The sequence below is a fragment of the Pyrus communis genome, chromosome 14 (assembly GCF_963583255.1).
Source record: "Pyrus communis chromosome 14, drPyrComm1.1, whole genome shotgun sequence".
Classification (NCBI taxonomy): domain Eukaryota; kingdom Viridiplantae; phylum Streptophyta; class Magnoliopsida; order Rosales; family Rosaceae; genus Pyrus; species Pyrus communis.
Window position 1 is genome coordinate 19,847,344 of NC_084816.1, and position 17,377 is coordinate 19,864,720.

The 17,377-nt window shown below is 34.3% G+C and overlaps 1 protein-coding gene across 1 annotated transcript; it reads right to left on the bottom strand.

The window, feature by feature from the left end:
* Positions 1-710: 710 nt before the first annotated feature.
* On the bottom strand, positions 711-3,569 carry LOC137716556 ((-)-germacrene D synthase-like). Its single transcript, XM_068456009.1, has 7 exons — positions 3,452-3,569; positions 3,077-3,362; positions 2,587-2,965; positions 2,233-2,451; positions 1,876-2,014; positions 1,473-1,718; positions 711-1,072 (listed from the first exon to the last, which is right to left on the bottom strand). Exons 1-7 carry the CDS (start codon positions 3,566-3,568, stop codon positions 779-781), a joined length of 1,680 nt encoding a protein of 559 aa, XP_068312110.1. The 5' UTR covers position 3,569; the 3' UTR covers positions 711-778.
* Between the last annotated feature and the right edge of the window lie 13,808 nt (positions 3,570-17,377).

The following is a 17,377-nucleotide window of genomic DNA, read 5'->3' on the forward strand; positions in this document are numbered from 1 at the left end:
TGGAAGTGCACTACCACTTTATCAGAGAAAAGGTTCTACAAGAAGAGATTGAGATGAGACAGGTCAAGACGAATGATCAAGTTGCAGACTTGTTCACAAAAAGTTTAAATACAGGCAAGCTCGAAATTTTTCGCTGTTTACTCAGCACAGTGCAAAGAATGAGAGCTAACATTGAGGGGGAGTGTTGAGAATCAATGTTAGGTATGGTTGAGTGGAAAAAATTAGGTGCAATTAATGGGTTTTGTGTGGTAGCAAATAATCTTAGTTTAATTAAGTGTGGTGTAGCTTTCATTTGGTTTGCTATAAATACCCAAGTCCTCAAGCATTGTACATCATCCAAGGAAAAACAAAGCCTAGAGCTAAATAAGAAAAGCTTTGCTAATTAGTTTGTTTTGTGAGCTTTCTTTAAGAGTGTGCTCTATTTTCTTCTTCTTGGGATCATTAGAGTTATCTTGGATACTCTTCTTATTCAACATGTAATTCATAATTTACTCAATTTCATAACAATTCCCTTCTTCAACTCCTACTCCAACACTTTGTGAATTACACTACAACATTCTACAGAATTCAATGACGAGTATATAAATTCTCACAGAACGGAAATTAAATTTATTTCATTTGTAGTATCAAAGAGAAAACAAACAATTCAAACAAATATATTAAAACATGGTTTCAATGAAAGACCAGTACAAAGACTGGCTCATTCGTATTTTGTTGGCCAAAGGCGATGCCTTATTGTTGAATTTAGTAAAGAGAACAACTAGTCCAAATTGAAGGCCTAAAGAGGCACGGGTTCGACAAAGAGTGAAACCACAATATCCTTGAGAAAGATTCCAGCATGAGTAAAGCCATCGTCATGCTTGTATAAAACTTCAATCACTCGTGCAAGATTAACAATTCGTAGTATTAGCTGCATAGGGAAAATGGTAGGGCGGTGACACGTTTCGTTTACGTCCTTCCATGCATTATTCACTTGCTTGCTTAGTTCGATTATTGCTTGTTCCTCCGTGGCATCATGTTCCTTCATGTAGCATTCCACACATGAGGCAACATGCCCTCTCTTCTGCTCAAACTTCAAAAATGAAAAAAAAAACAAAAAAAAAAAATCGAGGTTATAGTAGTAGTTGTAGAACAAATCTAGCTAATAAAGAACCAATAAAAAACTATATATGCATAGAAAAAAGAGAAAATTAGAGAATTAATTGATTCTGAACTTTAGTCGAATTGGAGTTTTCGCCACTAAACTAAAAATCTTTGAATATTGATCCTTGAACTTGCCACAGTGTGGAGTATTGATCTTTTCGAGGATGGAAGTTCTAACAGAGTAACCCAAAAGAATCATTATTCCACACAATGACAAGTTCATAGACCAATACTCAGAATTTTTTTGTTCAAGGATCGATACTCTAATTTTCTCAAGGAAAAGAATGGTAATACTACGTAGTAATGAATTTATATAATTAAATACATACCTTGTGAGACTTTATATCATCCACGAGTCTACCAATTAATGATGTTGCCTTTACAATCTTAGGGTCACTAAACACCCAATCCAAGGAGTCTTTTGTAACAACACTTCCCATTCCAACAAAGGCTATGGTTGCTAGCATGAAGTAGGATGTATTAAGTGCGTCTGACAAATATTCATCCATGGTTGGTGTGTAGTTATCATAGAACCATTTTGCTTCCTTGAAGTAAGATCTAACTTGGATTTTCATCTGAGAGACGACCAAGCGATGTACATATACGTAATAAAGCTTCAATTGATTTTTTTCTATAATTAATTACTCATGACGATCGAAAATGAAATATGATACAAATTACTACATAACAGTAATTAGTATGATGGAAAAGACATTTGTCTGTGAGACTTACTGCTTCTCTCGCATAGTTGATGCGATATGAGTTTCCCTCGTTTTCAAGCTTTTCCTCAATTTCAGCGTAGAGATCCAACAATGCTTGATAACAGACTTTCATGTACTCTGGCAGATGAACCATGGCAGAGACGTCCCACCTGATGATTGACGACGAAACATTTAAAATAAGCGAGTGAAACAATCCAAGAAGACTCTTATCCAAAAGTTAGCTGAAGTTCGAATTTTTAGACATCTTGCTTCTGTTAGAATCGCGTTCTGTCGACGTTCAATGAAAGAAAAAAAAAATCTAGCTAATCAACTGCTGTAAATTGTGAGATGAACAAATTAAACGATTATTATTAGTTTATTTTCAAACCTTTCAACAGCTTCAGTAAACAGCTCTAGTTCTTCAAATGTGCCGTACACGTCATAAATATCATCAATAACAACTAACACGGCAGTAACTTTGCCATATGTCATCCTAGCAAACGAGTATTCAGGTTCATAGTAGCACCCTAAAGCCCAAAGGTAGCTCTCAACTACTCTGTCCCTTGCAAACGGTAACTTGTTTACAAAGTCCAACTCCTTCCACCATCTGCATTAATTAATTTAAGTACAATTTGATTAATGCATTAGTTAACTAGTTTTGCATGAAGTTGATGGTATTAATTGCCAATAATACACAGACACACACACACACACACACACACACACATATATGTATAATAACCTTGTAATTTCACTTAGTTCCTTCTGATGGACTTTCTGCAAGAGGTTGAAATCCAACTTTGCAAAAGTCAGGAGAGTCTCATTATGTGAATTCTTTTCGCAGTCGATGGACAAGTAACGCCTTGCTTCTAGCCTTGGGATGCCCTTCCAGAATGGCTGGTACAATGCATGCTTTACATGTTGCGAAAGTGGCCCGGGGCTTAAACGATGTGCTGCTGACTCGAGATGAGTGGTGGTGAAGCTTAATGCCTCTTCTAGTATATCTTCTCCGTGTACCCTCAGATGAGTAGCTTCGTACAAGCTTAGTAGTCCGACAATATCATTCGTGAGTGATCCCTTAAATTTCGCATCATTGACGTCCTTGAACTTGTTGAACATGTCTGCTTCAAAAAAAAAAAATTAATGCTTGCATTACGTGCTTAATTAGAGGAAAAAATTTAATCCATATATAGCTATAGAACAATCCATGAGCACCGAGAGGGGGAACTTACCACATGAAATATTATAACCTTGTTGTCTAAGCAATCGAAAATAGAGAGCAGCAGCATGAAGATCCTCATCATCATCACTTCCTTGGTGATAACAGTGATAAGAGTTGTGAATTTGCAGCAAAACTTGATCAATCTCATTTTCAAAATGGCGGGAGACGCCTAAACGCTGAATGGCATCAATCAATTCCAATTTTTTCAAAGGTTTACTAGGTATTGGAGCCATTATCATCGTCTTCACTCTTTCCTTCAGTTCTTGAATACGTTGCTCTTCTTCTATATTTGTTTCCTGAACAGACAAATTGAAACGGCATTAGAAAGAATGAAAAAAATAATAAATATATAATGACAAACTATTAGTCTAAATGAATTTCGCACAATAGAAGCATATGATAAGAAATAATCGCCCCAAATGGTGGGAGAGAAATTTGCTGAACGTCGATTAACATCATTAGTTGTCGTTTTTGGGGTTTGATGTGCTTGAGGTGCAGACATTTTATTTTTCAAGGGCTGATGGGTGTTGGAGGGTGTGGTTCTTTGCTATTTATACTGGTTGGGCACCAGTCTGGCGCCCACCCATGCTACGCCCAAACTTGAAGTTGCTACTTGTAATTTATCTTAATTATATTAATAGAAGACTAGATTTTAGTACTTAAATAAGATGAAGTTTAGAAAAATGTCTTATACAAGATAAAAAATTGATTTTAGTCCCCAGACTCTATTTAATGCCAGCATATTAAATATCTCTCTTTTTTATTTAAAATTTTATGCTGTTCATAAATTAAATTTTTTGAAAATATTATAAATTTTAATTCTCATTATGGTAAGTATCTTATATAAGAAAATATTTTTGTAAAGATTTTTTAGTACACATGCTTTTGCATATTTTCTTATGTGCCACTAATTTATTACAATATATTTAGGTATATGAACATTTCAGTACACTAGGTTAGCATAATATGTTTAGGTACGGACATTTCGGTACACTAGTTTATTATAATATATTTAGGAATCGACATTTCAGTACGCTGGTTTAGTATCGTATATTTAGGTACAGAATTTTTCGATACACTTATGTTTTTGCATATTTTCTTATGTGCCACTAATTCACTATAATATATTTAAGTACGGACATTTCGGTATACTAATTTAGTAAAATATATTATGATATGGACATTTAGGTACACTAATTAGAGAAAGCAAAATAAATATAATGAATTAAGATGTGTATAATAATAAATAATTTTAATTTTAATGTAATGACATTAAATAAGATATCTATTAAATATTAAAACAAAAATATGATACAAATTTGAATTAAGTACACATTAGAGGACTAAAATCAATATCTAATCTAACACCAGGTTTTTATTAGATTTTTAATTTTCTTCAACGATTAAAGTTCAAAAACCCCTTATATTAACAAAGTAAGAAAATAATGAAATTTTAACACCAATAGACGTGGCATTTTTCTCTAACTTTTAGTTGTACTAGCATTCAGGCATGCGCATGTATTTTTTGAATCACGGCGTACTGCGCGTGATTTACACATTTTAAATATATTTATATGCGTAAATTGACAAAAGGAAAGTCAAATATTTGAAGTAAATGAATAACCTTGGATCATGCTAGAAGAAACCCCTCATAAACCAATTAAAGTAGCTGAATTCACATAATAAAATCGGTTTCTATAGAATTTACATTAAGAATAGAAAATTAATATTTAATAAACAACTGATTGAGTCACATTATTACTAGCCCATTGTAAAGTTAGTTCACCCCCTCCCCCTTAGTGTAGATAATATTGTTTGTTGAAGAAAAAAAAAACAATCATTAATTCGACAACTAATTTAATCACATTATTATCCACGTGCAAAAGGCCTTTTTTATAGCCGACATTACACGTTTCTTAAGATATTTTGAACGTATTTAAAAATAGTGAAAATAATATTTAATGAACAGCTGATTAAATCACATTATTGTTAACTTATTGTGAGGTATTAATTAAAAAAAAACTTTAAAAAAAATAATTATAAAAAATACGGTTAAAATGACAAAAATACCTCTACAACATTTGATGCATTATTTTGGGTTGCTTTTGAAGTTTTTTGTTAGAGAGGCATTTTTGTCTAATTATTTTTGGTGAAGCTTTTGACACCAAAAACACTATTCATTAAGCTTGTTGACTTTATATGTTCTAGCTTCATGCATGCGTGTATCTAGTTCTTGCCTGGAGATTGCTCTACCTCGATTCTGTATGACCAAATTTCGAAGAATAGCATCATCTTTGCCATGACAATATGGAGATTATCTTACCCTTAATGACAACAGAAGTTTTATGCCGCCATTAACTTTATATAATAATTATTCAAAGGGTGATTTGTTTATGTCACAAAATACTTTTAGCACTAGAATTGAATCAATCAACATTCGTGCTCTTCACAAGTGTCAATAAAAGAGAAATACTCAAAAGGGTAGTGACCTTAGTTGGAGAGGAAAGTTGGTTTTATTGGCCTTAGTTGAAGAAATAATTAAATTTATTGACGTATTCCAAAGAATAAAATAATACGTAAACAAAAATATAAAATTATTTATTGATCTAAACTAAATTAAGATATCTAATTATTGCAAATGGGCCGTTATCACTAATATATATATATATATATATATATATATATATATATATATAGAATTACTAGTCCAGTATTATTGCATGATGATTGCCATTCCACCAAACATGTGTACACTATCTCGGTTACATCTATGAAGGAAATAATTCTTTAGTTTCTCCATTAAAACAATAATATCACCAATATATTGATTAAAATAAATCATAAGAAATTCAAAATTTGCTATCTCATAGTGTGTGTATATATAGGATGTCTATGTGTGTTTGTGGGTGTTGGTTGGTTGGAGGGGGAGGGGGTTTCTTAATTTCAATGTTGTAATTCCTAACAGATTCGCAAAAACAAACTTGAGTAGGTCAACGTCGACTCATAAAACAGGAATCATTATTAACACCAAATTAAGATATCTAATTATTGCAAATGTGCCGTTATCAGATACTTAGTCAGCTTATAGGAAAATTACTAGAAATATTGCCCGCGCGTTGCTGTGGGATTAGAAATCGTATGAAAAAATATTTCAAAGCTTATAATAAATTGTTACAGAATGTTAATGTTATCAACACTGAAAAACGTTTGAACTTATTGAAAGAATTTTTATATGAAGAGCATAAATTGGATGAATGAAGCTCTTAAAATTCTTTGAACCACTCTGAATAGCTACCTGTGAATTATTGATTGTGTAACAAAAATTAGTAAAAGAGTATAATAGATGAAACTTTCATATGTATAATTCAAACTTCTAAACATTTATCCATACTTTACAAATGGTTAGAAATTGCCAAGATAACAATTGGTATCACATAATTGGTATGCTATTAAACATAATGAATTCCATGAAGCAAAAAAATGATATGCAATTTTAACTTACGATGCTAAAGAAGCTCTATAAGAGTAGCTGGGTCCTCTCTGTTTTATCCATCAAAGGCATTGCAACTGTAGATCCTGGAAATTATAAAAATCCATCTAATCAAGAGACAAAATTCAATAGTTATGGGTGAAGTGAAAATGGAACCACAAATGTAAGATATACTTGACAAATTTGCAAATTCATTACAATTTCAATTGAATTTCCAACTTGATTTTCTCGCTTAAAAATCTTAATCTACAAAACCAAATTAGTTTTATCAAACAACATTCAAAAATAAACTCCAGTAAAGGAAAAGATCAATTGAATAACCTGAATAAGTGGAAGCATTCATACCTCAATTTAATTTCCAGCTCAATTTTGTTGCTTAAAAATTATGGTTTGCAAAACCAAATCAGTTGTATCAACAATAAAGTATCAATTTATGAAAGCAAAGACTTCACATAAAAAGAACATTAAAACTGGAAACCAAGTCGTGATACTTCACCATTTGACATAGAAATTTTATCTTGCCAAACATAATTTTGTCACAATTTGTCATTCGTATTTTTTTTATACAAATTATTATACCATTATAAACTCAAAAAAATACACACTTAAATCATTTTTTGTATCTATACACTGATAATTTGAGATTCAATACGGAAAACAAATCTATAATTCAGGTTCTAAAATACATTATAAACTCAATTAATACAAACAAAAAAAGAGCATCACACCAAACAATTTCATCAACCCCAGAAATCCGATTGCCTCTTCACAAAACAATATTTTTGAAAACAGATTGAATGCAAGCACCACTAAACTCTAAAAGCCACTGCACACAGAACCCTAAAAAACCACTATTTCCTCAAAACGAAAAGAGAACCACGTTATCAAGTTACACCTAGGATCCAAACACACAAACAAAACCTTCTAAATTAAAAATGATCTCCTTTTTCGTGTATTTATACTGTTCAAATCATCCCCCTTTTTGACCTTTTTGAATAACATGTAAAGCTATGGTCCTCAAGCTATGAAATGAACCTAGCACACCTTCTACCACACTGACGAAGATACCGCACCGACTACTCTTCTAGGCATATGCATTTCTCACTAATCTTTGGGCTTTTAACCGAAAAACAATAATAATAATTTGTTCACCCACACTAAAAACCGAAACAGGCAAAGTAAACCCAAAAAGTAATCATGTCCATCCATATCTATTCTTGACAAAATTTTGGCCTTTTAATTAAAACACAAAAATAAAATAAAAAAATAATTGTTCATCTAAGCAAAAACGGAAACATCCAAGGCAAAACCCAAAAATTAATCATGACCATTCCTCTCTTTTTAAATTTTCAGGGGAAAATTAAACCACAAACAATCAAAAAACCCAAATAAAAAATAAATTTAACAGCAAAGAGATAAAGTATATACCTGACCCAAAAATGGCTTGTAAGCTCCAGAATAAAACCCTAAAAGACACCAAAATCTAAAAAAAGAAAGATATATATATATATATATATATAATTCCCACATATTCGACTTTCACACTATAGAAAACACAACTTCACAATATTAAAAAATAAATAAATAAAATTTGTTGCAGAAAATGCTAAAAGGAAAAAATTGAAATTATTTACCTTGAGCATAAACGACTTCGAAGCTGCACAAAATCAGTACTGACCCAGGGATTTTAAACGTAAGATGCAGCAACTATTTATTTTTCCAAAGGTTTTAAACGCAAGAAATTTGCACAGATGATTTGGCTGAGAAAAATAAGAAAGATGAGAAGATCGGAAACCAAAGGTTGAGAAAAGGAAGTCAAGGAGATTTTGGAAACTGAAGGAGATTTGGGCAAGGAGGTCATTTTCTTGCAGCAGAGAGGGAAAAAAGACCCGGCAAGGAAGGAATGGGAAGGCAGCTTGGGGAGTTCACTGCTGGTGAACAGTCGCCTCTCTCACATGATGAACAGTGGAGGCCAACTGTGTACGAAATGGAAAAAAACAAACTGCAAAGACTAACATGAGGGGCATTTCAGGCAGTTCACTGTACCTAGCATGTAAGACAACACGAAACAAAGAAGACACCAAGGGGCATTTAAGCCATTACACTGCTCGTGAACAGTGCTTTTCCACCAGGTTTTAGTATATAGATAATATACAACAACATGCAGACCAATCATGTGGAGTCTAGAGTTAATGGCCTAATCAACCTTTGGTTGTTGGGCTTTCCTATTTCAGTTCCATTCATTACTTATTACGCAGATTAATATTAAAGGACCATATATTTGTTTTAAAATGTTCGGCTACTTCTCATATTATTAATAATTAATTTATAGTAAAATATCAACTTCTTTTATGGTATCATAGTCATGTTGTCAACGTGTTGAGCCCAATGGCCAGCATGCTCTTGTGACATTCAATGTGTTGTCCACATTTTAAGATTAGGTGACCATACATCTGAGGACATGCGTAAATTGATAAAAAGAAAGTTAAATATTTAAAGTAAATGAATAATCTTACATCATGCTAGAAAAAAAAAAACCCTCATAAACCAATTAAAGCGGCTGAATTCACATAATACAATCGGTCTCTATAGAATTTACATTAAGAATAGAGAAAATAATATTTAATAAACAACTAATTGAATAACATTATTGCTAGACCATTGTGAGGCTAAACTCACCCCTCCTCTTTAGTGTAGATAATATCATTTGTCAAAAAAAAAAAAATCATTTGACAACTAACTTAATCACATTCTTATCCGCGTGTGAAATATCTTTTTTATAAATGATATTACACTCCTCTTAAGATGTTTTGAACGTGTTTAAAAATAGATAAAATAATATTTAATGAATAGCTGACTGAACTACATTATTGCTAACATATTGTGATGTACTAATTAAATAAAATTGTACAAAAAAATTAATAATTAAAAAAATATTATTAAAATGATGAAAATACCCCTGCCACATTTGATGCATTATTTTGGGCTTTTGAAGTTTTTTTTTATTGAGGGGCATGTTTGTCTAATTATTTTTTGTGAAGCTTGTGACACCAAAAAACACTATTCACTTTAGTGTTGGCTTTATATATAGAAGACTAGCCTTTATAAGCAAGTGCAAAAGGTGTTTTTTGAATCACTGCGTGCTACGTGCAACTTACACATTTTAAATGTATTTATACGCGTAAATTGGCAAAAAGAAAGTCAAATATTTGAAATAAATGAATAATCTTAAATCATGCTAGAAGAAACCCCTCATAAACCAATTAAAACAGCTGAATCTACATAATAAAATTGGTCAATCTCTATAAAATTTACATTAAGAATAGACAAAATAATATTTAAAAAAAAAAACTAATTGAATCACATTATTGCTAGCTCATTGTGAGACTAAGACCACTCCCTCCCCCTTAGTGTAGATAACATCGTTTGTTAAAATAAATAAATAAAAACAATCATTTGACAACTAATTTATTCATATTATTATCAGCGTGCGGAAGTGACACACCCCGATCGAGATCAGGACATGCTGGGCGTCACGTGGAAGTGACGTAACCATATGCACAGTGCGGAAGCTAATAAAATAATAATGTAAGTGGTACGAATAAATAAAAACTAGTCTTACACAAGGTAATAACAAGTGCAAGCGTAAGTGAGACACAAGTTCAGAGCATAAAGCCTAAAGCAGTCCAAAAGTAAACGACGCGACAACAGTACACCCGAAGGTGGCCCTACGCTGGTGATCGTCTGTCAGATATGCCGGGAAAGCCCTCTGGGAAACCACCAAACGTGCTAGCCAACTAGAACCTGGAGGGGCGCAAAACAAAAGCGTGAGTGGGCAAAAACAAAGCTTTTCGAAAACCATTTAACAAATAAGTTCTAACTCCTCGCCGTAAAACCTGTATACTTCCCAGAAAATAAACATATATGTATATAACAATCATGCTCAAGAATATGCCGTGCCAAGATCTTAGAATAAAATGCAAGTGCTCAGGTATAATCATATCACTGTTATATAATCTAGCAGCCGGAGTCACCTAACGTGACCTGTACGGCTGAACCTAGAGCTCAAATCTCAAACTCACTAACTAGACCTGCACACGAGTCGGAACCACCTAAAGTGGTATGTACGACAGGCCTGGGTGTAATACATATAAACGCTCTAGTGCTACGATCACGTGAAGGCTGGGCGAGTAATCGCGGGTCACCTACGAGTCGGAACCACCTAAAGTGGTCTGTACGACAGGACTGTGCACCTAACTTGGATCCAAGCTGAGCGTGTAGTGCGGGAGGTGAACATCACGTGAAGGACTGTGCCCTACTCTGGGCGGGAGCACTAACACCGGGGGTGCAGGTTTTGAGCTCTCTATGTATCTCGAATCACTACTGAACGTAAATATGAATCACCACTCACCTGGCACTTACCTGTGCGTCCGCAACACCAATACACATACAATTATAAAGGCAAGTAACCATGCATAACAAATGACAATATAATATAAGGCATATAACGAATAAACAATTCAAATCATTTTATGGGAAAATATAAGTATATAGGTATATACGGAAAACCAAAAGCTCACTCACTGGTATGTGGAAGGGTCGTAGCCCCCCTGCCTCGAGTGACCACGCTCGTCCTCGGGATAGGTATCACCTATATGCGAAACAACTACGAAAACGTTAATTTTAAAGTACATAACCAAACCTTTAGAAATAACTGCTCATACAATGCTCAAATGGGGTGTATGAATACACCAACGTGATCTACTCAACCTCAGGAACATCCCCATATTTTTAAAATAATTTTTCACCGTCGCACGTGCCCCCACGCGCCGGCCAAGGCACGGCCACGCGCAGGCACGTGCCTGGCACGCTGACCGTCAGTTGACGCCGTCAGGAATATTCCGTCATCCCTAACAGATTCCGTCAACGGCGTCAGGAATATTTCGTCGTCTTCTCCGGCGAGCCTCCGGCGCCGTCGCCGTCGCCGGCGCCGGAAAATCGGGAAAAATTTAAACCTTTGTAACTTCTTCGTTTTTCACCCAAATTTCACAAAATTGGTACCAAAATGAAGCTTAGAACTAGAGGAACACAATCATACTACTCTAAAATCCACAAAATCTCACCTGAAAATCACCCCAACTCCGGCCAACCTCAAAACTTGTGATCCCGACGTCCAAAACCTTCAGACGAACCACCCCGAGCCTCCTAGGGACCTCACCAAGCTTCCTACAAGCTTGAAATTCCCAAAAACGTGAGAAATTACGTGTGTATGAACAGTACCAAGATTGGGCATTGTGAGTTCGACGTGAAAACGAGGGTATTCTCACCTGAAAAAGGTATGGTTGGACTCCTACAAGCCTCACGAGCATGAATATGGTCTTGGTTTCTTCGATCTGTGGAGGTTTAATGAGTGTGTGTGTGTGTGTCAGTACGTTTCAAGGGAAATGGGAAAGGAATGGGGCTCGGGACAGGGGAGTACAGGGCAAGGGAATGGATGTGGGTACAGGTTATGGTGTGTGGCCCAAAACATGCCAACAAGGAACCCAAAAACAACCACAAAACGTAAAGGAAACGCACTAGGGGTAAAATCGTCTTTTCACGCGTACGTTCTTAAAATTCCCGAGACGGGCTGTCACAGGAAGTCCTTTTTTATAACTTTCATTACACGTCTCTTAAGATGTTTTGAACATGTTTAAAAATAGAGAAAATAATATTTAATGAACAGCTGATTGAATCACATTATTGCTAGCCTATTGTGAGGTATTAATTAAAAAAAAATGTAAAAAAAAAAATTATAAAAAACATTGTTAAAATGACAAAAATAACCCTACCACATTTTATGCATTATTTTGGGTTGCTTTTGAAATTTTTTGTGTGAGGGGTATTTTTGTTCAATTATTTTTTGTGAAGCTAGTTCATTGAGCTTGTTGGCTTTATATATAAGAAGAAGATAATGTAGGTCACATATTTATGCTTACTATATTTTGCGTCACGGCGTGCTATGCGCGACTTATACATTTTCAATATATTTACATTCGTAACTTAACAAAAGGAAAGTCAAAATATTTGAAGTAAAGGAATAAGCTTAGATCATACTAGAAGAAATCTCTCATAAACCAATTAAAGTAGCTGAATCCACATAATAAAATCGGCCTCTATAGAATTTACATTAAGAATAGAGAAAATAATTTTTAATAAACAACTGATTGAATCACATTATTGTTAGTCCATTGTGAGGCTAAGCCCATCCCCTCCCCCTTAGTGTAGATAATATCGTTTGTTAAAAAAAAAAAAAACCAATCATTTGACAAGTAATTTAATCACATTATTATCTGCACACGAAAGACCTTTTTTTATAACCAGCATTATACGCCTCTTAAGATGTTTTGAACGTGTTTAAAAATAGAGAAAATAATATTTAATAAACAGCTGATTGAATCACATCCACATAATAGAATCGGTCTTTATAAAATTTACATTAAGAATAGAGAAAATAATTTTTAATAAACAACTGATTAAATCACATTATTGCTAGCACATTAAGAGGCTAAGCCCACCCCCTCCCCCTTAGTATAGATAATATCGTTTTTTTTTAATTTAACAACTAATTTAATCATATTATTATTCATGTGCAAAAGACATTTTTTTTTTTATCATCGGCATTACATGCGAATCACGGCTTGCTACGCGCGACTTACACGTTTTAAATGTATTTATATGCGTAAATTGACAAAAGGAAAGTTAAATATTTGAAGTAAATGAATAATCTTACATCATGCTAGAAGAAACCAATTAAAGCAGCTGAATCCACATAATAAAATCGGTCTCTATAGAATTTACATTAAGAACAGAGAAAATAATATTTAATAAACAATTAATTGAATCACATTATTGCTAGCCCATTGTAAGGAGGGGATGTTTTTTTTAATTAGTACCTAACAATAGATTAGCAATAATGTGATTCAATAAGCTATTCATTCAATTTTATTTTCTCTATTTTTAAACACGTTCAAAACATCTTAAGATGCGTGTAATGCCGGTTATAAAAAAAGTCTTTCGCACGTGGATAATACTGTGATTAAATTAGTTGTCAAATGATTTTTTTTTATTTTAAAAACGATATTATCTACACTAAGGGAGATGGAGGTGGGCTTAGCCTCACAACATGCTAGCAACAATGTGATTCAATAAATTGTTTATTAAATATTATTTTCTCTATTTTTAATGTAAATTCTATAGAGACCGATTTTATTAGATGGATTCAGCTGTTTTAATTGGTTCATGAGGGGTTTCTTCTAGCATGATCTAAAATGATTCATTTACTTCAAATATTTAACTTTCCCTTTGTCAATTTACGCATATAAATACATTTAAAATGTGTAAGTGGTACATAGCACCCCGTGATTCAAAAAATATATTTTGCACGGAGACAATCCAAAATCCATCTTCAGAGAATCTTAGAATATGGATGCTCTTGACGGAGACGATCCAAAATCCATCTTCAGAGAATCTTAGAATACGGATGCTCTTGACGGAGACGATCCAAAATCCATCTTCTTAGCAAATGCAAATCATATTTCTTAATTATATATTGATAGACCCGCTAATCCAGGGAGGTTGCATGCTAATTAATATTCTTTAGCAAGCTGACGATCTGAAAGGATAGTTAGCGCTGCCTCTGGCTCCGCGTGGGACTGATTATTGTAAATCCAGTTGCTAGATTTAGTTGCTTAATTATATAGTTAGTTGAGGTTAAAGAATAGTGATTAATTAGCCTCAAAGCAAGTATTCAAAGAATGAAAGATGTGATTGGGTGAATAGGAATATGGTCAAACATAGCAGGTGCACATGCATACGATGCACCAATTTCAAATGGTATATAAATACATTTTAAATGTGTAAGTTGTGCATAGCATACTGTGATTCAAAAAATGCATTATGCACGAAGATAATCTGAAATCTGTTTTCAGAGAATCTTAGAATACGGATGCTCCTGACGGAGACGATCCAAAATCCATCTTCTTAGCAAATGCAAATCATATTTCTTAATTATATATTGATAGACCCGCTAATCCAGGGAGGTTGCATGCTAATTAATTAGCTTTAGCAAGCTGACGGTCTGAAAGGATAGTTAGTGCTTGTGCCTCTCGCTCGCGTGGGACTGATTATTGTAAATCCAGTTGCTAGATTTAGCTGCTTGATTATATAGTTAGTTGAGATTAAAGAATAGTGATTAATTAGCCCCAAAGCAAGTATTCAAAGAATGAAAGATGTGATTGGGTGAATAGGAATATGGTCAAACATGGGAGGTGCACATGCATACGATGCACCAATTTCAAATTGCATAAAAATGGAAAGAGAGAGAGAGAGAGAGAGAGAGAGAGAGAGAGAGAGAGAGATGATTAATATTAAAGTGCATCATGGGACTGCATGCATGGAATCAAGATTCTCTGCCAGCAGACTTAGAAATCTGTGTTGTTTAAAAGATAAAGATTCGAACTCTTGATTTGTAGTAAGGTGATCCAATGACATGAGTTAATAAAGACCATAAAAATTTAAATAAGTGGTTTAGATTTCTCAATCGTTCACACCAAACATAGAGCTGTTGAAATGTCCCAACTAAAGTTGTTCAATTCCCGTTCGTAAAGTTAGAGGACCAATTAGCAGACATTTTAACTAAAACTGCTGCGAGTCAAGCGTTCTACAACTCTCTCGTCAAGTTGGGCATAAACGATATTTATGCACCAACTTGAGGATGAGTGTTTGAGAGTTGACCTTTGTAATTAGTTTAGTTACATGTTTGGGTCCTCGTAATCAGGATGTAATTAGGATAGATATTATTTGATGTTTCTTTCCTTGTAAATCAATCTTGTACAATATATATTTCCCTCCTTGGTGAGAAGAATAATATCACATAATTAAACCCCAATTTTTTTTGTAGAATTATCAGATAGACGGACCAAATGTCCACTTCCAACAATATAGATATTATCCCTAACTTGGTAATTACCACATGGATAATCCGTCAGGTGTGGGGTTTTATCACAAAAGGCCTCGGTGTTAGTTGTAGTGGGGTTAGGATATTTAAACTCTTATTTTCTTATTGATACGGTCGATGTGAGACATTTCAACATCCCCTCATATGAGACCCAATTAATGGGTCACACGTGAGATCCACACATCGACAACCACGTAGAGTCAAGGGGACTCACCCTACACGCAGGGCCAAACGACCTACCACCATCGTGTGCGGCCAAGGGGGTCCACACATCGCGTGGCAGTACAGTCAGGCTCGCTTTCTGGCTCTGATATTATGTAGAATTATTAGAGAGATGGGCAATATGGCCCACTTCCAACAACACCGATATTGTCCCCAACTTGATAATTACTACCTGCAGAGTTCGTCAGGTGTGAGATTTTATTACAAAAGGCATTGGTGTTAGTTGGAGTGGAATTAGAATAATTAATCTCTTATTTTCTTATTAATACAATTGATATGAAACATTTCAACAAGAGCTTCAGAGGGCATCTCAATTAGAAATTTTCAATATTCTTTTTTCCTCTTTGATAAAAATAAACAAAATTACACAGAAGAAAATAAAAAGAATTCATACATGTGCTTGTAGAAGAAAACTTGGTACTCTGCGGGACCAACAGGCGACGGTTTCGTGCTCATTCCTCCTTCTTTCCTGATTCTCTTATGCATGCTTTTTCCCGGTCCACTTTGATGGACACCTAATTTTACGGTTTATTATTTTTAAAATCAAATTACTTAAAATACAAAGGATTAATTATTTTAATTTTGAACGATGATGTGGCAAGATCAGAGCGGGCTAGGCTCCCCTTACCAGAGCGATAGTCCACACCATACGAATATACTCGAGGCAAAAATGCGGCCGTGGCACACAACGTGCACATGAGCGCAGCGAAATAGAACCCGGACGCGTCCCCTGTCAAAAAACCGGATTGGATAATCGGCGACAGGTCCGAACTTTGTAATTGGGGGGATTAGTTCTGGTTGGGGGTCTTCGGTCAACAAACAAAAAATAACGAAAAAACAATTACAGGGACGAAGAACAAGTAGCAATATCGCAAAGTCGGCGTTTGGGAAAAACCCTAGACTCCCTCCCCCAATGCGATCAAGAAAGTAAGATTTCAATTTTTAGGTTTTTTTTTTTTTTTTTTTTTAATTTATTTCGGCCTGCGATTGTTCAGTTCAGGACAATCAGTTGAGAACTTGAGATGGTGTAATTTTTAATTTTGTAGGGGGATTTTGGTGGCTAGATCGGTCCCTGTGGAGGCTATGTGCTCGTTTTTCTGGTTTGGTGGTTGATTAAATTATTGGTCCGGAGGTGATTCTGTACTTTCTGGGCCTTCATTTTTGGCGGTGAAAATGGATTTGGTAGCTAGTTGCAAGGCATCTTAGTTGTTTTTTTCGATTTGATTACACTTTTTTTCTTGATGCTTGTTGTATTAGTTGCTGAATTTGCTGGAAAAAGTCGAGTTTCCGGCGATTGTTTATTCAATTTGATGGATGATGCAATTTTGTAAGAGAGTTTTAACGAAAGATCTTGTTATTGTTTACTTTAACGAAAAATCACATTTTTATATTAAAAAAAATCAATACTGGTACTATTCATTTTATCATTTATCTTGTCCTTATCATTAAAATTCAAAGCTTTTAACTATTTTTCATTAGTTTTCCTATTTTGTAATAGGTGGAGTTTTGGCATCTGTGCCTTCATTTTTGTCATTAATTTTTTTTCAATTCATTCGATTTAACAATATTTTTTAGTGTCACACTCACAAGCTTTAACAAAA